The sequence below is a fragment of the Pteropus vampyrus genome, unplaced genomic scaffold (genome assembly GCF_000151845.1).
Source record: "Pteropus vampyrus isolate Shadow unplaced genomic scaffold, Pvam_2.0 Scaffold240, whole genome shotgun sequence".
Taxonomy (NCBI): Eukaryota; Metazoa; Chordata; class Mammalia; order Chiroptera; family Pteropodidae; genus Pteropus; species Pteropus vampyrus.
This window is the reverse complement of record NW_011889021.1, coordinates 1,929,034-1,955,340: the sequence shown is the minus strand read 5'-3', so window position 1 is coordinate 1,955,340 and position 26,307 is coordinate 1,929,034. Positions and strand designations below refer to the sequence as shown.

The 26,307-nt window shown below is 36.6% G+C and overlaps 1 protein-coding gene and 2 pseudogenes across 3 annotated transcripts in view; 1 reads left to right on the top strand and 2 right to left on the bottom strand.

Moving 5' to 3' along the window:
- The window catches only part of COPB1 (coatomer protein complex subunit beta 1), a 31,793-nt gene extending 17,586 nt beyond the window's left edge, over positions 1-14,207 (top strand). For all 3 annotated transcript variants that reach the window (XM_011374173.2, XM_011374174.2, XM_023519912.1), the window contains exons 14-22: positions 554-674; positions 4,535-4,762; positions 4,903-5,082; positions 7,636-7,780; positions 8,764-8,883; positions 11,348-11,493; positions 12,098-12,187; positions 13,150-13,305; positions 13,819-14,207. In XM_011374173.2, coding sequence (XP_011372475.1) covers positions 554-674; positions 4,535-4,762; positions 4,903-5,082; positions 7,636-7,780; positions 8,764-8,883; positions 11,348-11,493; positions 12,098-12,187; positions 13,150-13,305; positions 13,819-13,878 — 1,246 coding nt within the window. In that variant the 3' untranslated portion in view covers positions 13,879-14,207. The remainder of the gene's footprint in view (positions 1-553; positions 675-4,534; positions 4,763-4,902; positions 5,083-7,635; positions 7,781-8,763; positions 8,884-11,347; positions 11,494-12,097; positions 12,188-13,149; positions 13,306-13,818) is intronic.
- Positions 14,208-22,470: 8,263 nt separating this feature from the next.
- Positions 22,471-24,116, bottom strand: LOC105301480 (annotated as a pseudogene).
- A 1,847-nt stretch (positions 24,117-25,963) lies between these two features.
- On the bottom strand, positions 25,964-26,082 carry LOC111728970 (annotated as a pseudogene).
- Between the last annotated feature and the right edge of the window lie 225 nt (positions 26,083-26,307).

The window sequence follows — 26,307 nt, the reverse complement described above, 5'->3', positions numbered from 1 at the left end:
TTGGATTTTCCACTTCTAACTGATGGAATAAAATTTTGATGATTTCCTCCTTATTTTGCTCTCCAGTTTTATAGCGAAGATGATGAAAATAAAGCCTAAAATTTTAATGATTACTTATGTGCTGAGCATTGTGCTAAGTAGTTTGCTTCATATAATCTTGACAACAACTCATTGAGATAAAGCATGTTGTGCTGTTTTATAGAACGGGAATTTGAGGCTTGAACAGGTTTGTAACTTACCTAAAGAGACACAACGAATAAATACGATAAGCAGGGATTTGAATGTAGTTCATTGGCTCCAGTAGATACGCCCTTAACTGTTTTCTCTATCCGTATTCAGTTGGCTCTTGTATCATTTGAAGATAAGTTTTAAACCTATGTATTTTTTTTCTTTTTCATTTTTCATTCTGAGAGCTAAAGAGGGAGCTAGTTGAGATCCCTATCAGTGAAGAGTGGCAGTGAGAGTGTTACATGGCCCTACTTGAATGATCTATGCAAAAGATGCATGCTGCTAAGGAAGTTGGTGGGTTTCATTTCCTTTGATTACTCTGCAGACCTCCCCTGAGAGGATTCCTTCTGGATGGAGATTTCTTTGTCGCTGCCTCCCTTGCCACAACTCTGACCAAGATTGCCTTGCGCTATGTAGCTTTGGTTCAAGAGAAGAAAAAGCAAAATGTAAGTCCATTCTACATTTACCCAACAAATGAATATTAAGTGCCTGCTGTATGTATTGAACTGTGAAGGACCCAAAAAAGTTCCTGTTATAAAAGAGCTTATGGTTTACTAGGGAAAGTGGACACAGCAATATAATGTTATTGTAAAATTGACAAAATTATACAATAATAATACCTTGTAATTGGTCCAGTGGAAGAGATATAAGTGTTTACGAAGTCATTTCTGTTTGCTGGGATTAGTCAAGACTCAGTGAAAGAAATGCCTCTCTCTCTTTAGCTTCTTCATCCACTCATTGCCTATTTTATCCCAGAAATGTCTCTTAAATATGTTCCCATTTCTACATTTCATAACCTTCATCATTGTGTCTGATCATTCCGATTGTATGCTCATTTAAAATACTGTACTTTCATTCCCTCCAACCCCTACTGCCATCCTTTGTGCTATTATCCTACATTTTATTTTTACATGTCATGTTATGAACCCTATGATACATTTATTATTTTTGTTTAATTATCTTTTTATATATGCATTTCTTAATTATCTAGAGCTGTTACCAGGTAGGGAGGTAACATACTTAGCCAATTGTAAAAAGTCGAGATTTGGGAGCAGGAAACAGGGTAAAGTTCAGATACCTTCATGGATGTGCTTTTTTTTTTTTTTTGCATATTTTTCTTTGTGGTAAAATATACCATTTTGACTATTTTTAAGCATACAGTTCAGTGGCATTAAATACATCCACATTGTCGTGTAGCTATTAGTATCCATCTCCAGAACTTTTCATCATCCCTAACTAAAACTACCCAGTAAACAATAACTCCACCCCGCAACCCCCCAGCCCTAGGCAATCACCATTCTACTTTCTATCTCTGCATTTGCCTATTCTGCGTACCTCATTAAGTGGAATCATACAATACTTGTTCTTTTGCTACTGGCTTATTTTACTTAGGATGATGTCGTTAAACTTCATCTATATGGTAGCATGTATCAGAATTTCCTTCCTTTTTAAGGCTGTATGTATAATATCTTCTGTTTTTGTTTTTTCATTTATCGTAAATAGTCATTTTTTCTTTTAAAGATTTTTTAAATGAGAAAAAAGTCATATTTACCAATATGTTTACTGTTTATGATGTTCTTCATTCGTTTATGTAAATTCAGATTTCCATCTGATATTTCCTTTCTGCCTCAAGGACTTGAACATCCTTATATTCTGGTGGTGAATTCTCTCAGATTTTATTTGCCTGAAAAAATTTTGGTCTTCTTTAAAAAAAATATCTCTATGGTAGAATTGTGAATGTTTTCATTTTATTTTTATTTTCATATTGCTAAAATAAATAGTGATGTAATAACTAATAAGAAAAAAATTACTCATGGTCATAGCACTGAAATACAAATCTTTCTAATATTGTGGAGACAGAAACATTAGAAGATAGAATTGCATTACCAGATAGAAGAACAAAAATCCTTCCCTCCAGAAGGAGTTTAATATGGCTTTAATCTCTGAAACACTTTCTTCTCTAGTAGTGATCATTTTGTGTTTTATAATACTGCAGTTTCAATTAACATTATAACAAACATTTTCCCATGTTATTCTAAACTCTTCTTAATCATAATAATTAAAATATTTAATAGCTGTATAACAGTTCATTAGATTCCTTCATTTACTTAAGCAATCACGTAATCAGATATTTTCACTCTAGATTTGATATTTTCAACTTTTTTTTTTTTTTTTACTTTCATCATAAAAAGAGCAATAAGCAAGATTTAGAGGGCTAGGCAGATTATAAAGTATATTATGTATTAACTCTTTTATTAATTTATTTTGATTCATCGACAGTAATTTACTTTGCAACTCTCTGTGGGCCATTATTTATGTATTCAGGTCTTGTCACAGTAATCGTCTGTTCTTTATGCTTTTAAATAGTCTCCAAGATTGTGTCCAATTTGATTTTCTCTCATGGAAAGGCTGCTATAGTTTTGCAAGTTGGGAGAGCATTTGCTGACATCTGTTTGAGAGAGCCAGGTTTCTTGTAACATTTGGTTCATGAAGTTTGCCAGATTTGGTACAAGGCAGGAGGAAGTTTGGTTGTCATCACACTGGCTCACCTTCATTTACACCTTTTCCAGTGCTCTTCATTCGTGCAGATCTGAGTTTCTCCCTGATATCATATACCTTTGCCTAAAAAATTTGCTTCAACTTTTCTTGTAGTGCAGGTCTGTTGGCAGTGAATTTTCTTGGTTTTTGTTTGTATGAAAAAGTCTGTTTCTCTTTCATTTTTGAAAGATATCTTTGTGTATATAGATTTCTAGGTTGACAATTTTTTTTCTTTTAGTGCTCTAAAGATGTTATTTCACTGTCTTTTCTGCCTTGCATCTTACCAATATTGTCTTCTGGCTTGCAGTACTCTAAAAGATGTACCTCCGTTATTTTCTGACTTTCTAATGAGAAGCCTAATGTCAATCTCATGTCTCTGTGGAATGTGTCCTATTTTCTCTGGCTGGTTTTAGATTTTTTCCATATCATTAGGTTTCAGTAATTTGGTTAGGATATGCCTTGGTGTAGTTTTTGGTTTTTTGTTTTTTTTGTTTTTTATGTTTACTTTGTGCTTCATTGAGCTTCTTAGATATGTAGGTTTATAGTTTTCATCAAATTTGGGAAATTTTCGGGCATTATTTCTTCAGCTTTTATTTCTGTCCTCTCTTTCCTCTGGAGATGGTATACAGGCTCAGAGGATTGTTACACTTATTCTTCTGCTGGTTCTTTTCCAAGGCCTCTGGTAGTTTTTTCATGCATGTGTGCTGATCAATACTCAGCCAAAGACAGTTTGGCAATGACATTGAGACATTGAGCATGTATCAAAAAATGCTGCAGGTAATTGAAAAAGTCAGTTGGATTCACTTGTGGAAGACCTTAAATAGCTGGCTAAGTAATATGGACTTCAATATGAAGTCTGTGGGAAGTCATTGAAAGTAGTCACAAGTAGAGCAAAATGATTGGTAGACAGTAAGGATTGAGATAGCATGAGCAGGTGATGATCACATTTAGCGTCACCAATAATGAGACAACCTGACATTATTTGCCTACTGATGCAGTAAGGTAAGAAATACAAAACATCACCTATCTGACTTTGAAGTTGGGAAATATAAATATAACCAAAAGTAGGAGACATTCTATAAAAGAACTGACCTGGACTCTTAAAAAGTCATGATGGAAAACAGTACAAAAAGCCAGAGGACTAGTCTAGATTAAAAGGGACTAAGGAGAATAACAGCCAAATAAATTGCATGAAGCTGATCTTGGATTAAAAAAACAATGAAAACATTTTTGACAATGAGGAAGATTTATTTGAATTTAGAGTATAGAGTAGATATTTTAGGATTGTTACATTTCTTAAGTGAGATAGTGATACTGCGGTTATGTAGGAAACTGCTGATTTTTAAGAGATGCGTGCTGAAGTATTTATGAGGTGAAGTATCTTACTTTCATATATTAGCTAAAAACAGTAAGTGTACATACATAAGTAGAATAAGAAAGCAAATATGGCAAGATATTAATTGGGAAATGTATCATTCTTTTAACTTTTCTGTAATTGGAATTTTAAAAATATAGCATTGGTGAGGTTAGAGTAAGGCAAAAACAGTTAAAAAGTCATGGCTGTCTTTCAGTTAAAGGTTAATGAAGATTTTAGAGGATGGCAGCTGGATTAGAAAGGAAAAAGGGTACAAAAAGGATGGAGATAAAATCTAAAGGATTTGAAATCTTATTCAAGTGAAGTAAAAGTTCATTTCTTGGATTGTGAGTTATAATAAAGTGACGGTTGGAGAATCATGACAATAAATAACTCATTTCTTTACTTTTCTAGTCTTTTGTTGCTGAGGCCATGTTGCTCATGGCTACTATCCTTCATTTGGGAAAATCCTCTCTTCCTAAGAAGCCAATTACAGATGATGATGTAGATCGAATTTCCCTGTGCCTCAAGGTCTTGTCTGAATGTTCACCATTAATGAATGACATTTTCAATAAGGAATGCAGACAGTCCCTTTCTCACATGTTATCTGCTAAACTGGAAGAAGAGAAATTATCCCAAAAGGTAAGGTATATGTGATAAAGCCATAAAAGTGCTTTGTGGCTTTTTTTTTTTCAGTCCTCATATGTAAGGGCTGTCCCTATTAAAGGCCTACAAACTATCTTTCCATATTAAAGAGACATGTGTTTGTTTTCTCAATACAGAAAGAATCTGAAAAGAGGAATGTGACAGTACAGCCTGATGACCCCATTTCCTTTATGCAACTAACTGCTAAGAATGAAATGAACTGCAAGGAAGATCAGTTTCAGCTGAGTTTGCTAGCAGCAATGGGTAACACACAGAGAAAAGAGGCAGCAGATCCCCTAGCATCTAAACTTAACAAGGTAACAAAATGTCAGATACACTGGTAAGTTATTTAATTGGCTACTTAAGAAAATAGTAATCAGGATGTTGTTAGTCCTGCTGTTTTTTAAAAGAAAAATGAGTTACACAGCATCAGTTTTTGTCAGTTCAGTGTGATTGATAGTCTACGGCCATGCTACCCTGAACAAGCCTGATCTCAGGAGACCACCTAGGAAGACCAGGTGCTATAGGCATAAAAAATAAAAAAATAAGAGATTGTAAACTGACAAGGTCCTTGCAATCTGTGAGGTCAACCAAGGGTTGCCTCACCTAAAAACAAACAAACAGAAAAACAGTGTGAGTGATAGGTTTGTTAAACATGAATTGAAACCCAGAAGCTGATAAAGTACTTTACTACATGGTAGTACTATAAGTCCAAGTTATAACTGATTTTATAATTTGTTCCAGTTGTATATAGAATCATAGTCTAATACAGTGGTCCCCAACCTTTTTGGCACCAGGGACCGATGCTCCTATGAGAATCTAATGCCTAATGATCCGAGGTAGAGCTGAGGCGGTGATGCTAGTGCTGGGGAGCAGTTCCTAACAGACCAGGAATTGGTACTGGTCCGCAGCCCTGGGAGTTGAGGACCCCTCGTCTAATACGTAATGCTGGAGGATCCTTAGAAGTTAACTAAAGTTTTTAAGGGCCAGGGCACTGGCCTCCCCCTTCACACCCTGCCCTCAGATTTCCTATACCCCTGCTACTTTAAACTGGGGAACTCTACTTTCATAGTCTTAATATGTTGAGTTCCATATAGGATTTTATTGGAAAAACTATTCTGTGCTCAAAACATATAAATTTACAAATCAGAGATCTAGTTTAAGCTCTTCATCTGTTAGATGAGTAAACAATCTCAAATTGATTTTTTTGTCCAAGATAAGGTTAGTAGTAAATTCAAACTATTAAAACACTTTATTTCCTTTCAGATTGGGAATTGATTTCAACAATATTTCAGTTATAGATTTAAAAGTTTTTTATTTTTAAAAATTGTGTAAAATTTACATAACATCAAATTTACACTCTTAACTATTTATAAGTGTACAGTTCAGTGGCTTTAAATACATTTATATTATGCAGCTGTCACCGCCATCCATCCCCAGAACACTTTTCATCTTGCAAAGCTGAAATTTTATACCCATTAAATAATAATTTCCTATTCCCCTCCACTCTCAGCCCCTTGCAAACACAGTTCTACGTTCTATCTCTATGAATTTGACTGCTCCAGGTATTAATGGAATTATACAGTATTTGTCCTTTTGTGACTGGCTTATTTCACTTAATCTGATGTCTTCAAGATTCATCCATGCTGTACCATGTGTCAGAATGTCCTTCCTTGTTAAGGCTGAGTAACATTCTATTGTGAAAACCACATTTTATTTATCCATTTATCTGTCATGGACACCTGGGTTGCTTCCATCTCTTGGCTATTATGAATAATGGTGCCGTGGACATGGATATACAAATACCTGTTCAAGGTTCTGCTTCCATTTCTTTTAGGTTATAACCAGAAGTGGAATGGCTGGATCATATAATAATTCTGCTTTAATTTTCTGAGGAACTGCCATACTGTTTTTACATTGCAGCTGTACTGTTTTACATTCTAACCCTCAGTGCACAAGGGTTCTGATTTCTCCATATCCTTGCTAACACTTTTTTTTTTTTTTTTAAATAGAAGCCATTCTAGTGGGTGTTAAGTGGTATCTTATTGTGGTTTTGGTTTGCATTTCCCTAATGATTAGTAATTTAAGCATCTTTTCATGTGTTTATTGGCCATTTGTGTATCTTCTTTGGAAAATGTCTATTCAAGTCTTTTGTTTATTTTTTAATCCTGTTGTTTGTTTTGTGTTGAGTTATAGGAGTTCTTTATATTTTTCTGGTTACAAGTCCCATATCAGATGTATGATTTGCAAATATTTATCTCCCATTTTGTGGGTTACCTTTCAGTCTGTTAGTAGTATCCTTTGATGCACAGAAGCCTTTAATTTTGATGTAGTTTAATTTATTTTTTGTTTTGTCTGCGTTTTTGGTGACAATATTATGTTTTAAAAGTGCTTTATTTTGAGTGGTTTTTTTTTTAAATCAGTTGGGGACATTTAAAATTTTATCTTTATGGAAGTATAGGCATTTCTTGTTATAGAATCTATTTAGTTCCTGACCTTGGGTAGCAGGGACTGAATTTTACTGGGTTCTTGAGTTCTAGAGAGTAGCTAGTGAGTTTAGTTGCTGAGGGAGTTAACTGAAATATGTACAGATCTATTCAGTTCCCAAGTTGGGATAATGTGTATAATGTATTTGTTAGACGTATTTAACATCTTTCTGCTACTGAGATGTAAACTCTAGGACCTGTTATTTCTAATGTCTCAGTTTCAGTGACTATATCTGCATTACAAAACAATTTTATTATACCTGTTTCAAAATGACTAGTCTAATCTAAGCACATCTGTTAATTACCTAAAAGTATTAATCATTTGTCTAGGATATGTTGGCTAAATTGTCTCAGTCATTTGATTATCTCTTTATTTTTTGACAGGTCACCCAGTTGACAGGTTTCTCAGATCCTGTATACGCAGAAGCTTATGTTCATGTCAACCAGTACGATATCGTCCTGGATGTACTTGTTGTAAACCAAACCAGTGATACTTTGCAGAACTGCACACTAGAGTTAGCTACTCTGGGTGAGGAAATTTACCATAAAGGAAAGATTATTTATAGTAAATCTTTATGACAGGTTATCTAGGGAAATGCACAAGTTTTAGTAGAAGAATTCTCTTGAGCTCTTTGTGACATTTTGAGTCAAGGCTTAGTTTTACATTTAATACTTAGTCTTCTTCAACTCCAGTTTTCTCAACCTCTGTGATACTGACTTTCTTATGCTTATGTTCTTGGTACATTCAGATAGGTTTATTCACTGAGCTTGATTGCAAATAAATAAGAGAATTACAGATTTACCAAGTAGCTCACTTAGTTAAAATTTTAATTGCCTTTGTATAGAACTTAGGTATTTTCTGAGTCCATAACGAATACATACCACATGTGGCCAGAGTAATATGTCATTATCATATTTAGCAATGTGAGATGTCTTTTTTCCCCTTAATAAAGACACATGAATCAGACTTTAACCACTTCTATATCTGGCTTTGAATTTGGGAAACATAAATTATATACAAGAACACTACAGTGCCCCTAGGAAATTCCATATGGCTTAAATAAGAGTTAAAGGACTTTAAAATGTCAGGGAAAAACATACTTCTGCCGTTAGCATAGCTTGATGCCTATATAAAGAACTATATTTCTAAGAATTTATAAGTCTTTCTGCAGATTGTTTTATCTTTCTTTGTAATGCAGTATATAGTTTATGAATTAAGCTTTCTGGGAAGTTTGTATTCATTGAAATAAAATAATATGCCCAGAGTAACCTTCCCCTACACACAAATTAAATAGAATTATTCTGAGAAGCCAATTACCTTTTAAAAGAAAATGCGCATATTGATGTGAATAATAAGGTGTTAAATTATTTATTTCCTCCTCATGTTTGAATCATAACCCTTCTCTTATTCCTTACTTTACTAGAAACTATTAAGCTGCATACATTTTAAGATTTTATGATTTGAGAGGTTTATATATATGTATTCTTAACTATGTCTAAATTTTTTTTCAGGGGATCTGAAACTTGTAGAAAAGCCATCTCCTTTGACTCTTGCTCCTCATGATTTTGCAAATATTAAAGCTAATGTCAAAGTAGCATCAACAGAAAATGGAATAATATTTGGTAACATAGGTAAGGAATTATTTTACAGCATGTGATGTTTTGAATATTTTTATTAAAGAATTTTCTGCGATGAGTAGCTGTGTGACATTTCTTGAGGACAGGACCTAAATCCGTTTATACATTCATTTATGAGGCACCTGCAAGGTACTAAGCATTGTACTGTGTTCTGGATGTATAGAAATGAACCAGACAAAGTCACTGTCCTCAAAAAAATGTCAAGCAGAAGGAGGAGAGAAATATATAATTACAATACAATATGATGTGAGCTGGTTTATATGCTATGTGCTTTGGGTGGGGAACATGCTAACAGTATGGAAGGCTTTTAAAGGATGAGGGTACATTATCAAAAGGTAACATCTAAACTCAGTCTAAAACTAGACATTTGTTGCCAAGCTACCTATGGGCTACTTTTTATAGAGGCATTCAGTCAATAAACTTTTTGTCTATTTAGCAGTTTCTATAGTAGGGTTGGGTCTGCCATGGCGAGGAACAAAAGAGCTCTATCCTCAGATAGCTTATAGTCTTAGAGTAAAGGAAAGCATATATAAAATAGATATGTGCAGAACACAATGGTATGTGTTAAGAAAGAAGCCTGTGAGAGTCTATGAAGAGCTTAGGTCAGTTCTTTCAAAGCTGGTAGGGAAAGGTTAGAAAAGCCTTTGTGGAGGAGCTAATGGTCAAGTAGGGTTTTGAAAGAGCAATAAATGTTCTATAGATAGCTGGACCAAAGGCAGGTGATTTGGTATACCTGGAGTTTACAGTTAGCTAGAGGGTGGTGGTAGGAAAAAAAAGTGGTTAAAAAGGTTAATGGGAGCTATATTTTGCTTGTCATACTAAGGATTTTATACTTTATCTTGGACGTAAAGGGGAGGCATTGAGAAATTATAAGTGAGTTGCATGATTAAATATTTATGTGACAGTACGATAGAAGACTGATTAGAAGAGACAGGAAGATTAACTAGTAGACTATTGAAGTATCATAGGTAAGAGATGATGGTTTGAGCCAACACATCCTTGGTCAGGATGGAGAGAAAGGCTAAGTATAATAGATATTAAGAAGATAGAATGCCCAGGACGTGGTTTCTGATTGAAAGAGGAAGTGGCTACAGTAACCTCAGATTTCTTGATTGGGTTTATTGGGTTGATGTTTGTATCACTCACTAAAACAGGTAATATAAGAGAGAAGACCAAATTTGAGAGACAGAATAAGTTAAATCTTGAGCAGGTTGAATAATAAAGTGTCTGAAGATACCCAAGGGCAATTTGATATGAGTCTGCAACTTGAACAAGAGGTCTAAACTAGAGATATATTTGTTTAAAAGCCATAAAAATGGAAGAAATCACTCGGAGGACAGCATTAAAAAAATGAGAAGAGGGGAGATTTGCATACTGAATCCAAGAGAATCACAATATTAAAAGCTTAGTCAAATGAGGAGAAGCCTACAAATGAATCTGAAGTGTGGTGAGATAAATAAGGAAAACTTTTCAAGAAGTATCTGAAGCTGCAAAAGATCAAGTAACATGAAGTCTAAAAGAAGGGTCCTTTAGATTTAGTGATTAGTGATATTACAATATTCATCATACAGATCTTGGACAGTGGTGATAAGTTGAAGACTACATAGGAGATGGAGAAATAAAGATAGTGAGTGTAGACTATTCTGAGCATAGGACCTTGGTTTTGATAAGAATGAAAGAGAACAGTAGCCAGAATATAAGTCAAGGATGAGGGGAGATTTGTTTATTTTTTAAGATGAGAGGGCCTTGAGTATGTCTGTAGTCTGATTATAAGGAAAGAAAGTCAGTAGAGAATATGAAGGTAAAGATAGAAGTGCGAAAGAGGGAAGAAGCAGCACTTCTTTGGTATAAAATCTGAGGAGGTGAGAGTGGATTCAGAGAAAGATACATTTAATTTTAGATGTGGAGCCGAAAATGGTTCATGGTAACCTCAATTTTCTCTGAAAGTAGATAGGGTGGGGAATGTCAAGGGATGAGGCTAGAAGGAAGGAAGGAAGGTTCAAATCAGATTATGACTGTCTACTGTGGAAGAGATAGTCATAGAAGCATATAACCTTGTATCATCAAGTACTATGGCTCAGTAATATTTATTCAAAAATATTAGTTAAGCACCTACTATGGGAGCACTATTACTTGTGTATTCCCCTGGAATGCTTAGCACACAGCACTTGAGTTTGAATCCTGGCCCCCCACTACTTACTAGTTCTGTGACCATGAGCAACTTAATTAACTTCTCTTTGTTTTTGTTTCCTCACCTATAAGATAGAAAATAATAATATTATAACATAGGATTGATAGGAGTGTTAAACAGGTAATATTTGTAAAGCATTTAGATTAGAGCAATATATAAGCATTATAAAAATATTTGTTAATACCATAATTATTTGGAAATATTAAAACTTTCTAAATTAAAATTTGCCTCCGATGATTGGGATTGTTTTGTATATGTGTATTGCAGTTTATGATGTCTCTGGAGCAGCAAGTGACAGAAATTGTGTGGTCCTCAGTGATATTCACATTGACATCATGGACTATATCCAGCCTGCAACTTGCACTGATGCTGAATTCCGTCAAATGTGGGCCGAATTTGAATGGGAAAACAAAGTTGGTCCTAGAAAGATTTCTTTGAACTCCTAATCTTCGTTTCTCTTTGGCTAGTGTTAAGGGATTCTCCTATAAAATTAATCCCACTGAAAAGTGATGTCAAAAGCAAAGTCTTTCAATATCTATTCTTGCAAAGTAGCCTTAACTGGAAGTCATACAAGTAGTTTGGTAAATTGCTGTTCTAAATTGGTGAGAGTAGCAGTTCTATAATCTGATTTATTGATCGACATTATAGACAATATTCCATTTCTTGTATGTATGAATAATAATTTGTCATTGAATCCAGTGTTCAAAGATGCTTTGCAAAGCCAGTGGCCAACTGAAGAAGTTTATTTCTTTGAGGCTGATTTTTATTAGAAACATTTTATATGGAATATGTTGCTCTTCTATGAAATTATCTATATCTGAAAGTTTTGATACTATCCTCAGTTTGTTGGATTTTGTAGGTGTCATTTACTTTTTCGTTGCCCATCTTCTCCACTAAATACTTGGGAGGCAGGTCTCATTTGACACACAAGTGATTGTTTCTCAACCCCAAGATAAGAAATTCACAACTTTCTCATTGTAAGAATTATAATCTTGACTTTTTTCTCCCTCTGTACAGGTGACAGTTAACACAAACATAATTGATTTGAATGACTATTTACAACACATATTAAAGTCAACAAACATGAAATGCCTCACCCCAGAAAAGGTAAGACTGAGAACTTCTTAAATCCGATGGAGAGTAGTATGGTGGATTCCTGGATTTCTTGTATTTCCTCTAGTGTATTTTTGTTATTCAGCATGAGAAAAGCAGTGTCATTCTGGCCTAGCTAAAAGAAGGTATCCCATAGAATTTATGAATTTGCTTATCTTTCTCTGCTGGAATATACCAACCTGCTCGTTCCTAGTGCACTGATCCAACTGAATAGTCAAATTCCTTTTCTTTTCAGTCTTCTCCTTTTGGAATAAGCTAAAGGCTTATTCCAAAATAGTTTTTGATACTCGATTAGAAAATTTCCATGATATATTCTGTTGGCTTTGATTGTGGGTCAGACTTTATTTGCTTAAATACAGAATTGTTGATATACTCTGCTTTTCTGCTATGTTTGTGTATGTATGAAAAAAGACAAGAAAGAGAAAACTGAAGCCAAGGCTCTAAGAAATTTTGTCTTTATAAGATTTTTGCTAATGTTATAATACTAATTTTATCAGTAAAAGAATATCTGCTGCGAGACGAGCAGGTTTTAATTCATATATTAGTTTATTTAACAAATACTGAGCCCAACAGATATTCAGACAAATATTATACGCCCAGCATACTTAGGAGCTGCTGGATATACAATAATGAACAAAATTTAAATAGTCTTTTCATGGAGCTTAAGGTCTGGTGTAAGGGGCAGTCAAACAACTCTAAGTAAATGGAAAATGTATAAATACAAATTGAGGTAAGTGCTATTTCTTTAAAGTCAGGTTTATTGAGATATAATATAGATGTGGTAAAATCCATATTGTTCAAGTGTGTAGTTCCATGAGTTTTAACAAACTCATACAGCTGTGTCACCACCACCATATGATAAGTACTATTTTAAGTGATAGTTCATCTATGCTCTTTGGTCTTTCTTCTATGTAGTTTTCTAGTAAAGTATTGAATTTATCACTAATTTCTTCCAGGCACTTTCTGGTTACTGTGGCTTTATGGCAGCCAACCTCTATGCTCGTTCCATATTTGGAGAAGACGCACTTGCAAATGTCAGCATTGAGAAGCCTATTCACCAGGGACCAGAGGCCCCTGTTACTGGCCACATAAGGATTCGTGCAAAAAGTCAGGTAACAATTGCTTTTTTTGAGATCATCTCTGAATTGAACAAAAGGAGAAGGAATTTAAAGCTTTCTTATTTATGTATGTACTATGCTCTGTCACACTAGTGTTTTGTGCATTAGATGCATATATATATATATGTGTGTGTATATATATATAATAAATGTATTCTCTGAATACAAATACAGACTTTGCTTCATTAAAATGGACCACCTTTTGGCCTTTTCATTCTGGATTATTTGCTTAAATAATTGATTATTTGCTTAAATGATTGATTCTCATGAGGTGTTTGTGAAATGGGTTTTTTAAATATTTTAAAATCCAAGCAACAAATCCAGTGACTGTTCGTGATTCTAACACTGAAAGTACTTAACCAAGTAAGGTTTTGGTGAGTCTCTTTTGTACATCCTTGGTTTCATTGTTGAATGTGGTATTATTGATTGGGGACTTGGTTGAGATAGAATAAGATACGGGTTTTACATAGTTTCAATAATTATAAGCATCTTCATTCTTGTTTACAGGGAATGGCCTTAAGTCTTGGAGATAAAATCAACTTATCTCAGAAGAAAACTAGTGTATAAGAATAAACAAGAAGTCCTTGCAGCTTTACAGTTAAAATTTAGGTATGGGCTTATTGGACTCCAACATCTTTTGTATTTTTTCATGCTTTATGTTATATAGAATCTGAGTTCATGCTGAACGCATTCCAGCCAATAATTTACAGCCTGTCCCGTAAATCACGATTGAGTTTAAAATTATAGTTTGTCTTTTGTCTTAACAGTTCTGAATGCTGTCCTCAAACTATATAATGTTTCTCATATGTACCACGACCATTTTCACAATACAATAAACAGATTTATTCCTAAATCTTCTGTTATTTTATAAATAAATGTATAATTACATAATTTTAGTTATATAGCAATGGATTTTTTTTGTTGGGTTATAGATTTCTATTATAAATTTAAATTACTCTTTGAGTTGTGAATATATGAACTTTATTAACAGAATGTACAAACCCAGTGATGTAAAATGAGACAGGCCTTGATTTACTTGATTGATTTTACTTATTTATTATTCCAACATCAGTAAGTTTAAAAATGCCTTATTTTATTCTAAAGGGCTTTTCTCTGGAATTTAACTCCAGGAAGAAAGTACCAAATAACTTGAGAAAACAGATCCCTCTTCAGTTTAAAAGAGTATTATGAACCCTAACTGAAATAAATATACTGTTCTAATTATCCTGAATCATAATGAAAAATAGATAACCCAAAATAGATTTTATTCATTCACATTTAGCTTTGGGTATTCTTTTATGTTTATTAGGAATTAAATTGGTTCCAGCCAGTTACCGAAACTGTACTGGGAGGATTCAGCTCCAGAGGATTCAAAAAACTGTACTGTTCTCATGTTGCGTCCATGCCTTGCTCACTCCCCTTTTTCTCACTTTATACTAGGCTGGGCACCGTCACCTCCCAATATGATTCCAGATGCCTTTCTGAGCTGACTTCCCTAGAGTGTGATTGTGCTGTCCTTTTGGTCCTTGCATTCCTTGGGGATGATTGAAATAGTATGATCTTTTAGCTAAGGCTAAACATTGGACTGTTATACTCTGTCTTCCAGTTAGGCTTCAGGCATTCAGGATGAATCCACAGATAAGGTCTCCGAAAGAGTAAAAGCAGCATCTCCTATTTCAGTGCTTGAGTGAGAATGGAATGATTTGTTTGGATTGTGAAGGAGCTTGGTAACTTGTATGATGTCATAAACTTTGAAGCCACTTGCTCTTTTAATCAGAAAGAACCAAAGGATTACCAGACATTTGAGATTCCAGAGCACTAAGATCTCAAAGCAGTCAGTGAGTACGGAATGGGAAAGATACTAGGAATGCAGGAAGGAAGGATGGGTTCAGTTTGATGCACTGAGTCAAAGGCTGAAGATTTATGATGAGAGCAGAGAAACTGGTGCACCTTTGGATTAAATCATTTCCCAAAGTATGTTCCATTGAACGTTGGCGTCCTTGATGTCATTAGATATTCTAGGAGGAAAAGGGCTCCATAGTCAAGTAAGTTTGTGAAAAGGTTTATACTGTCCTGTGCTGGGAATTCACCATGCACATTAGTGTTCTGAGAGGTCTTTCAGTAAAGAAAGCAGATTAGTTTGGTTTAACCCATCATGTCTTAATCTTACTTGACTAAGGAATTCTTTTTTCATCGAACATCTATTGGCTGGCAATATATAGGACAAGAAAGTGACTTAGCATGTTAAAGATTTCAGTTTTGTATTCACAATCAACTAGTATCGCATTTAAAATCTCAAGGAATTATGCCTCTGTATGTCCTAGAATATATCTCTATTGATAACTCAGAAAATTGCCTGCCTAACATATTCAGACCATTTTTGTTGGGATCAAATTGGCTCACATTGCCATTTTCTTAAATTCATAAATAAGGAGAACAAAGAGAGAAGTTAACACAGTTGTCAGATATCTATACTACATTAAGCTGTTTACTTCAGCATTTCTTTAGCTATGTTCATTTAATAAATGTAAATGGAATTGGATAACAGCACTAGAGAAGCTATTTACACTGTTCTCTCAATAAGGATATAATATATATTTAAATGTTGTACCTGTTCACATTAGAAAATATCATATAATTAGGACCATAATGTTTGGTAAGAGAATAAACATAGTATCTGACACCAAGTGAGGGTATAATATATAAATACATTGAATGAGTTAACTTGTAAATCTTACAAGAGAAGCTGTTATGGCACTAGAGGGAGCTCTATGCAGTTCCTTTTATTTTGGAATTAAAAGTGATCAGAGTTTAAAGCTGTTTTTATAAGAGAAAAACAGGTAATTTTTTATTAGCAAGGAGATTGATATTAGCGATATTTTGCTAGCTGTAAGAAACGTCTATGTGATTTATCAAATAGGCACAAGAACTCATTTCTGGATATCTAAAATATTTTTAGAAACAATATCAGATGTGAAATATCTGTGCTATATATTGGGTAAGGTAAGTAGTTTTACTGGTGACTTCTTTCCACTCTGGTAAGTGTTCTTAGCTAACAATTTATAGCCTTCCCCCTAAGTCAAGATTCCATTTAAAATTATAGTTTGTCTTTTGTCCTAATACTTATTTCAGCTTCCTGCCTTTCTGCCCTCTCCCAGATTATGAGTACACCATCAGTGTTATCTGTTCCCCTCCCTGAGCTCTACTTTCCACTCCCAGCATCTCAGGAGCCTAAAGAGACAACCAGGTACAGTGCAGAAGTTCAGTTTAGAATCAGAAAAGTGTGGAGTCCTATCTACCACTTATTTGCTGTGTGGTTTTAGACAATGGTAAATAGCTGATTTATTGAATGCTTACTGGGTGCTTTCTTCATGGCTTACATAATCCTCTCAATGACTGTGAGGCAGATATTATCATCATTTACAGATGATTACAGTCAATATCACAGATGATGGTTATATCATTTACAGATGATGATGATGACAATTATAGATACTCCAAAATGAATATTGATAAGCAAACAATATTAAGTAATACAGAGGGTAAGTTACTTATTAATTAAGGCTTAATAGTAAGAGTTGAACCCAAATCTAAAGCCAGGGTGCCTGACACTAAAGCCCTTGCAACTAGTCACATATTGCCACCACTGCCTAATCTCTTTGTGCCTTTGTTTTCACATTTCTAGGGTGTTTATAATGTGTACTTCACAAAGTTGATGTGAGAGATGAAATAAAATGAATTTATTATGAATATTTGGTACATAGTAGGCACTCATCAATAAGCATTCATTCATTTCTTCCCCCATTCACTTTCTTTCCTTACACTGCAGAGAAGACAGAAACCTAGTCTCATTTTCTTCATACCTCCCTCAGAACTTAGGTCCTAATTTTATACTGTACTTGCTTTATTTTTGTTTTTAACACCGGTAGCTTACTTAAAAAGAAGCTTCATTTCTCAAGAATTCTTTATTTGAGGTATCATTGGCCTTCAACTTTGTAACAGTACTTATCATGTCAATTTTTTGAGTAGCTCTTGGTACTTTTTCTTATCAACTGTTCTTATCACAACTAAATGTAACTGTCATAACCCATATACCTCATGTGATAGATGGTCTGTGATGAACATAGTACTTTTGGTTGCTTTCAGAAGGATAATCAAATGACTGATTCTTTAACAATTAAGCACAGAAATATGCGCAGCCAGGTTATAGGAACAGTGTGATATTTAGAGTTGCTCACTCTGATCAAAGTCACTTCCAGTAATCAGACCACTTTCTCTTTATTTTATCTAGCATTCATGGCAGGATCTTTTTGATTGAAAAGTCAGTTATGCAGTTACAAAAGAATGCAAGTGGGTGAGATTTACACCTTTTTTCTGGGGTTCTAAACATAACTAGGATTCTGAGAAAACTACTCTTATGTATTTTTGAATAATTATAAAAACAACAAGGTATAAAAATGGAATGCAGCATGGTGGGCTGAAATAGCCCTGAATGAGGCTTCCTAAATCTAATCTCAATTCTCAAAGTTGCTTTCTGAAAACAGCTGTCCGGGCCTATCGCCTCATCTGTAAAATGAAATAATTCAGTTAATTGACTTTCAGGGTTTCTGGCTTAAGAAACTTATACTAAAAAGCCTTATGTTTTTATAGCTACCTCTTCAACAAACTTTATAGTCAACTGGAATATCTCCACCTGAATATCTCCACAGATGCCTCAAAATCAACATGAAATGGAACTTATCTTGTTCCCTCAAACATGTTCCTCTGCTATGTCCTCTATCTGGTCACTTGTGGTAGAAACCCAATAATCATGCCTAACTCCACCCTTACCCCCTGTATCATCAGACACCAAGTTCCATGTTCTCCCTTCTTCAGTATTTTCCTGTCTTTTTTTTTCCCTCTCCTACTGCGATTGCCCTAGTTTAGACTCTTGTCATCTTCATCCTGGTCTTCTGCAGTGGTCTAACCACAAATTTCACATAGAATTCTAAAATAAATCTTATACTTTAAACTTGACCACATACAACAGTAGCTATACAATTCCTTGATTTGCTTAGGCTCTTCCCTGGTGATACCATTTTGAAAGACATACCTAAAAAAAGAAAAGTCTAGAGATTTTAATAGTATTTTTAACAATGAAAATTGAAAACGATTGTGACACTCCAAAATGAGTATTGATAGCAAATGGTGTTAAGTAAATACAGAGTGTACCAGAGTACACAGTAAATAATAGAGGCTAAGTAATTATTGAGTGGCCAAATGAATAGGGCATGTAGCTATAAAGATTACAGGGTGTGAATTAAATTAACCTTGTGGAAATGTGCCTATGAAATGTTAGGTGGGAAAAAGACCACTCTAAGAATGTCTCATATTTAGGAATCAGGATGTGTTATAGATACACTGCCTGTCTCTCCAAGTGAATAAAAAAATAAAAATATACCAGTTATAAGTTGTATCGCAATTACATCTTGAAAATAAATGCTGTCTACCCCCTCAGGTCACTGGGTGTGGCTAAGATATTTCATTACCCAGAGTCCCTTATTCCTGCTCTTGTGATTTTTAGATCTGTGATCAAGATCTCTTGGGCTCCTAAGTGTCTGAAATGAAGAAGTTCCTTAGCTGCTTCTGGGCCCACCCAGGAGCTGGCATCTCCTCATGAGTAAGCACTGCATTCTCTTAAAACAGGGAGAAGACTGAATCTTGCAGCACAAGACTTCAGCCAGGACAGTGGGAAAAGGCCTATCTGGGTCAAGGCATCTAGGAAAAATACTGAACTGCACTAAGTTACGCAAACCATTTCCTAAAGCCCAACAACATTAAAAAGTGAATTTCATTTATTGTAATCAAAATTTTCTCTTTCTATGGAGTCGTTTCAGGTCACACTTGTTTTTTTAACGGCCTGTGCTTTGAGTAAAGGTATGACTTTAAGGTGTGGTTTTTAACTATCTGCTAGTATACTGGGATTCCACAAGCTAGACCAGTGTGTTCCCACAGGAAAATCAAACAATGTTGGTCTTTTTTTCAGGTTCAAGAAAAGTTGGTAGAAGGAATTTTTTCAATCTTCTATTTCTTCTTCATACATGTTTTTGACACATTAATATTTGCTACCAAATTTAAAAAGTAACAAGGAAGCATTATGGGAATATTTGGCCAGCTAAATGCTCTCGATCTAACAGCTTGTCTTTGTGGCCATGTGTACTCCTGATGGTTTTATATTGCATACATATTTTCTACTAGTAAATTATTCCTTGCTCATCTAATTGAATTAAATGTGTTATTATGGTGGCAGCAAAGGGCAATTTGATTTCTAGGTGCTCCACCACTGGCCTAGGTGTCTCTGTGAAATATAAAATCCAAATATTCTTATGTAATTCATACAGATCATGTAGATACTATTTACTTTAATGAAAATAAGCCTTGTTAATGAAAGTATTAATCCAGGTTCAGGTAGTCCCTGGCTTATACTTTCAATGTACTGACTTCTGGAAAAGTCCTGGAATAGTTTGCCCTGGTTTTTGGCACTCAACATGTCATTAGGACTTTTCCCTTATTCCCTAACCTGAGGCACAAGACAAGGACTTTCTAGGACCTTTGGGTGCTAACTGATAATACCTGCTGTATGTTTAGTGTTGTGCTACGTCCTGAAGTTACAAAGGGTGAAAAGCAGTTTGTTGAGTATCTTAAGGACACATGAACACCTATCAGAGTATTGTTTAATAAGTCTTATAATAGAAGAAATGTACCAACTGTTGTGAGAGCACAGAAAACTGGTGACTATCAGAAGAAAGTCAGGCATGGTTTCACAAAGAGGTAACATTTGAACTAAGCCTTGAAAAGCATAAATTGGCCTGCTGAATGTCAGGTGAGAGAGGAGAAAGCCATCCAGCCACAGAACAGTTCGAGTAAAGTAAGAGAGGTGGGTTCTACACAACAGGGTGCGTTGAGGGGCAATGGCAAATGGTGAGGCTGGAGATGGTAGACGGGGGTCAGGGTCATAAAGGACAGGCTGGGGCATTTGAACTTTATCTTGTGAGGAATGAAGAACTAAGGATTTTAAGGAGGTAAGTGAAATGATCAAATTTGCATTTAGAAAAATCTCTGGCTACAGTTTGGAGACTAGATTGAGGGTGTGGGAGACCAGTTAGGAGCCTACTATAGAAGACAAATTCAAGAATTGTTTTGACAGAACATGATGTAGACAGTGGGATGTGGTGGGAGTAGGAAGTGGAAGACAGGGAGAAGCCTTAAAAAATGTTACAGATTTTCCTAAGGGCAAATGCTGCTCTGATAAGCATGTAGGGTTACCAGACCTGCTTTTCCTCATGTGTAAAATGGGAATGATTATCCTCCCTCTTCCTGCTTCAAGGGGTCACTGAAATGGCGATGAAATGTAATCCGTAAAGGTGTGTACAAATGGGTGACAGAGTAGTGATTAATAGTGTTGTCATAGTGATCTTCTCACCACAAATACCATGAGGTTGAACAATATTGCTTCTTTTATGGCAAAAAAAGTCATCACCAATTTCATGTGATTCAACCTTATACTTTATGGGTTAGTTTTTCCTGTTACTTCCTGCCTTCTTTTCAGCCATATCGTTGCCCTTTTTTTTTTTTTTAAGATGAGCAATACATTTCATCAAGGGGATTTCCAAGAATGCTGGGGAGGCAAGTGTGGTAGATGGTCTTGGAGTCAAATAAACCTGGAATTAGATTTTCTTCTGTAATTTATTAACTGTGATCTTGGTTAAGTCGATCTGTTTTAGCCTTATTATTTTCATCTGGGAAGTGGAAATAATACCTGTTGCAGTATTATTAAATGAGAACTTCATTCCTTGTTAGTGTGTGGCATGTAAAAGGTGTAGAATAAAAGTCTTAACTATTTTCTACTCCCCTTCCCCCCTCCTCATTTTTTCTACTTGTTTACAGAAGGTTTGGCATAGAACTCTAGTTGTCTGCTTCCTTGTGTCCCAGAAAAGCTGAGTTAATAGCTACATACTGGGGATTTTGGTATGTATAAGAAATGTTCAGCTGTCATAACTTCAAGCCAAAGTCTTTTAAACTAAGTGACCATTTATACTATCAAACATCTTTCCATGGAATTGCTTTAGTGCACAATTTGTGTCATGTTTTTCCGTAATGCCACAAGCTTCATCAATTTCATATCATTCAGGAAGTTACTCATTTAGCCTAGAAGCCCAGACTTCCAATAAACTCATCTACAGACCATGTCATATTCTGAAAATGTCATCAATTGGGGGAGGGGGGTAATAACTACTCTTTGCAAAAGAAAAAACACTTGAAATAGTATTTGTTTCCTTATATTCTTGACTACGTCCAACCCCAAAAGGTGAACTCAACAGTTGCTGACTGTCTATGCTACCGAGTCCCGGTATCACAGCTGGGTTTCTGTCTTAGTTTCCCTGCTTAACACTTTCTCTGATGAGGAATTCTGATTTTGCATCAAATCAGTGGGTGTTCTTTTTTTTTTTTTTTTTTTTAGCTCCTGCTTTCTGTAAGCACTATTCTTGTCACAGCATGTATATGGTGAACAAGACAGACAACATCTTTGCACTCATGAGCTTACATTTTTCTGACAACAATCAAGATATTTTCAGAGTGGATGAATGCTATCAAAGAAATAAATAGGCTAATGGGATAGATGGTCGCCGGTAGATGAAGAGTAACTTACAAATGGTTTAACAGGGAAAAAAGGCAGTAATAAAGCCCTGAGGTGGAAATCAGTTTGCCATATTTGAGGAACTTAATGGCTGGAATCTTTTTCTTTTTGTTTTTTTGTTTTTTTCTTTTTTGCAGAGGGATAAAGTGGTAGAAGATGCAGGGAAGAGATAGGGGACAGATAGAAATTATTCTCTGAGCTCTGGCCTCCAGGTTCCCTGGAAGGTTGGATCTGTATCTAGGCACTGCCTAGGACCTTCCTTAAACCAGAGGCATGTCATCCAGAGTATGCTCTGACTGACATTTCTGACTCCATCTCTATCGAGTGCAACCTGGCTGCCTTGCCCTACCCCCTTGAATTTGCCCCTGACTGAAATCTAGTCAGAGTCCTTGATTTGCCACTAAGTGATAATCTTTGTTTTTCCTTTTTCCTCAACACAATTGATCTTAAATTGTTTTGACAGAGCAAGAAAGTGATGATGAACAGCACTGGTCCACAGGCCTACCCTTTCCTTCCTCTGCAGCTGAGGAAATGGGCAGTCCCAGGGCCAGAACCCTGTTCTTAGTATTAGTTACCTATCCCTTTGCTGTAACTGATGCTGAGCTAATCATAGAGTTCACCAGCCTGTCTAATACTGTAGGTAGAACAGAGCTGCCTCCTGCATTGAGTCTGGCTCAGGTGTGGTGAGAATACAAGAGGAGTGTCAGTCCTTAGTCCTCACCTGGGCCCATCTTCCCAGGAAGAAGTTGGGTCAACCTAGGCCTGCTCAAAAGTCACTGCCTTCAAGCTCATTACTCTATACCAGCTCTTCCAACGTGCACCCAAAAAAGTCCAGAGCAGGGAAGGAGTTTGGACCAGACCTGAGGAGATAAGGCTGGCCAGGATTTAGGGTGAGCCAGGAGAGCCAAGATGGCTGTGGCCTCTACAGCAGACAGCAGGCATGGAATATCAGCAGGTCCTCAGGCACAGTGAGTGAGACACTCTCATTGGTCCCAATGACTAGCACCCCACCATGTTGCAGGAGGGTTCTTGCCTGGGCCGTGAGAGTGCTGGCTGTCACTTTACCCTATGCCATCAGGATGATGCTAGCAGAGTCCAATGCTAAGACCTTATACTTAGTGATGGAGCCAGGTACAGGGGGGTCAAAGAGAGATAGGGGTCTTCCTGACTCCATGTTGGAGAAAAGAGACTATCCTTGCTGAGGCTGGGGTTCTAGCTGAGCATGTCATACAGAGTTGCACATGGATGATCTTGGGTGTCAGGCCGGCACATACCGTGTTGTCTGAACATACTGTGCACTCCATGCAGTCTCTTTCAGGTAGGCTTGAGGCACATTGGCCTCCAGAAACATGGCCTCTTCCAGCTCCAAGGTAAGCGGGTTCAGGAAGTAGATGGCAAAGCCTCTGATATCACTGGAATACAGATGGTACAGCTGCAGCAAGAGCTCCCCTTAGATGTCCTCCCTGTTTCCAGCATCCACTTGCTAGGAGATCTGTTTTACCGAGAGATTGAGCTGTTCTACCACCATCTTCTCACTCTTCATCAGTTGGGAGAAACAGCCCTGCAGAGCAGAGGTCACACCTGGGAGTCACAGTTCGGGCTCTGCCTCACCTGTGTTGCTGCATTATCTCCAATTAGGAAATGGAACTTGGGCACTTTCGTCAGAAAGGTCACAATCCCTTCAACTGGCCAGAAGCCACATAAGCCCTAGAAGGAGGTGAGGGCAATGGCCATCTCTGACTTGTTGGCATCAGGGTAGTGCTGTGAAGCCTGGAGGTTCAGCTTCTCTGCCAGCTTCTTGTTAGGGTGTGCCTGGATGGACAGGGCCATTTCAACCAAGAACACTTTGAAGAGGAAGGGCTGCTTGCCATTAAAGGTTTCCTTGACCTTCGAGCCCAAGTGCAATCCACTGGCCTAGGGTCTTCTGTGAGATATGGTTGTCACGAATTTGGGCGTCTCCCTGAGGGTATGTCCTCATCCACAGCTCTGCATATGGCTTATCGCCTGAGATCCAGGCCAGTGGGTCACTGCTGGCCAGCAGCCGAGCCACTTCACCGTTGGAACCCATCTTCCCCTAGTCATACTGCTGCACCACGCAGGAAAGTGAGAATACTCGCTGAGCAGCCATCCTTGCAGCACCCCACTTAAAAAATAATTACTACTAAATAATGTCTGCTCGTGAAGACAGAAAATGAAGAAAGGCAAAAATAAAATTTGAAAATTATCCACAATCACACTGTCTAAAGATAAATATTGGTTATCATTTTGGGATATATCATTTCAGGTATATATTTATTTATATATAGTTTTTAATCTAAATATCATAACATGACCTTTCTATTCAATGATATAAACTTCTACATCAACAAGTCAAAGTCTGTTTCTGCATTATTTTAAGTAATTTGTCATGCCAATGACATAGCACAATTGATTCAACTCATTCACTCTTGATAAAATAATAAAATAATTACGCCAATAACAAAATAATTATGACAAGCATAACAGTTAATAAACGTTAAGAACACTGGCAGTTTTACATATATCATTTCTGAGGCAAGGAATGTTAAGTGACTTGCCTAACACCGCACAGATAATAAATAACATGATGGTGAAACAGAAATGATATTCCCTAAGCATTCACAGTAGGTTAGGCACAGTGCTAATCTCAGTAGAGAGGTAATTTCTATTTGCTTTAAACCTCAGACACTAGAACTCTTTGGCCTTTCAGTGACTGTAGTGGTAGATAGGCATCTGGATGCCCACTCCCTCCACGACTCTACATAATGTGTGCAGAAATGAGAGTACTGTTAGGAAAAGGGACCTGAATGCTAGACAGCCAACATTTGTATTATTATTTTCTTGCCTTAGGCTACAGTCCAGTCTCATGTTTTGCTGTCCCTCCAAAGATGGTGCCCACCATCTCTTACCTTCTCTGAGGTTCAGTTTCTTCATCTATAAAATGGATATACCATGATTTTATCATTGCTGGCTATTAAAATAGGGCCCAATCCTGGATGACCAAGTTTCCAGGAAAAGAGGTAGGTCTCCAACAATGCTCTCTGAAAAAGTGAGAAGAGAACCATCAGTTTGGGAACCTAAGAGAATGAAGAAACTAGATACGACCTGGTTTTTCCTCAATGTTACTGAAGGAAATAGTGAGGGGAGAAGGGGACAGGGTGAAGAGTCCTCCAGGAACCCCATTTGTGTGGCACAATCATGGGGTGTGTGACAAGTCATGATTCCTTTAAAGGCTTGCTGGTTTCCTGGGAAAGCTGCTTACTAGTTGACCCACTGACCTCTGATTTGTTCCCAAATAAGGAAGGGCAGTCAGCCAACAACAGGCATCATTAGACAATTGGGAAGAGGCTAAGAGGCAGAAACAAGCATGATGCCTCATATCTCGGGGACCTGAGCTATGCAATTGCTCCCCGACAATAAGTTATTGACAGCATATAGAAAAGAGACTAAGCAAGAATGGTGTTCCCATGGCAGCCAGGCCCTTAGCAAAAACAAAGAGAATAAGCTTCTAAGTAAGACCAGAGAGGCTTCTTTCTCTTTGTCTAGAGAGCACGGGGTGGGGGCAGGGGGGTGTGGGGCACATAACTGCATGTTTGTGGCTCTGGGTTCTAGTTGGATCTTCACCACTAACTGACTGGGAGTGGAATACCTCTCCTCTTCTCTGGCTTAATCTTCAAGGCCCACTTCCCATGCCACTCCTACTAGAAAGCTCTCTCAAGCTCTCCCTAATTGTTCTTTTTTCTGTGCACACTAGCAGTCTAGTCCACCATTATGCCACATAGCACAACTTATCGTGTTACTACGTCTGTCTCCTCCATTAAACTATGAACTCCAAAGTTAGAGATTGTGTCTGATTCATCTCACTATCCCCTCGTCCAGCTCAGTAACTGACATACGATAAGCACTCAGTAAGGTTTCTTTCTTTCTTACTTTATTTTATTTTATTTTTTTTTTAAATGCCTACAGCACCTGGTCTTCCTAGGTGGTCTCCCATCCAAGTTCTAACCAGGCTCGACCCTGCTTAACTTCAGAGATCAGATGAGATCGGGCGCATTCGGGGTGGCATGGCCGTAATTCAGTAAGATTTTTTGAATAAATGAGCCTGTAAAATGGAGACAGCTTTTGCCCTGACTTTCTTACAGGACTGTTATAAATTGAGTCAAGAATTAAGAATTTTGTCCAAATGCTACCATTACCTCGCTGTGCAGTAATAACTCACATGTAGACGGCACTTTGCAGTTTACAGTACCATTTTGCATCCATTATATATTTGATCCTCACAGTAAGCCAGTTACGGCTTT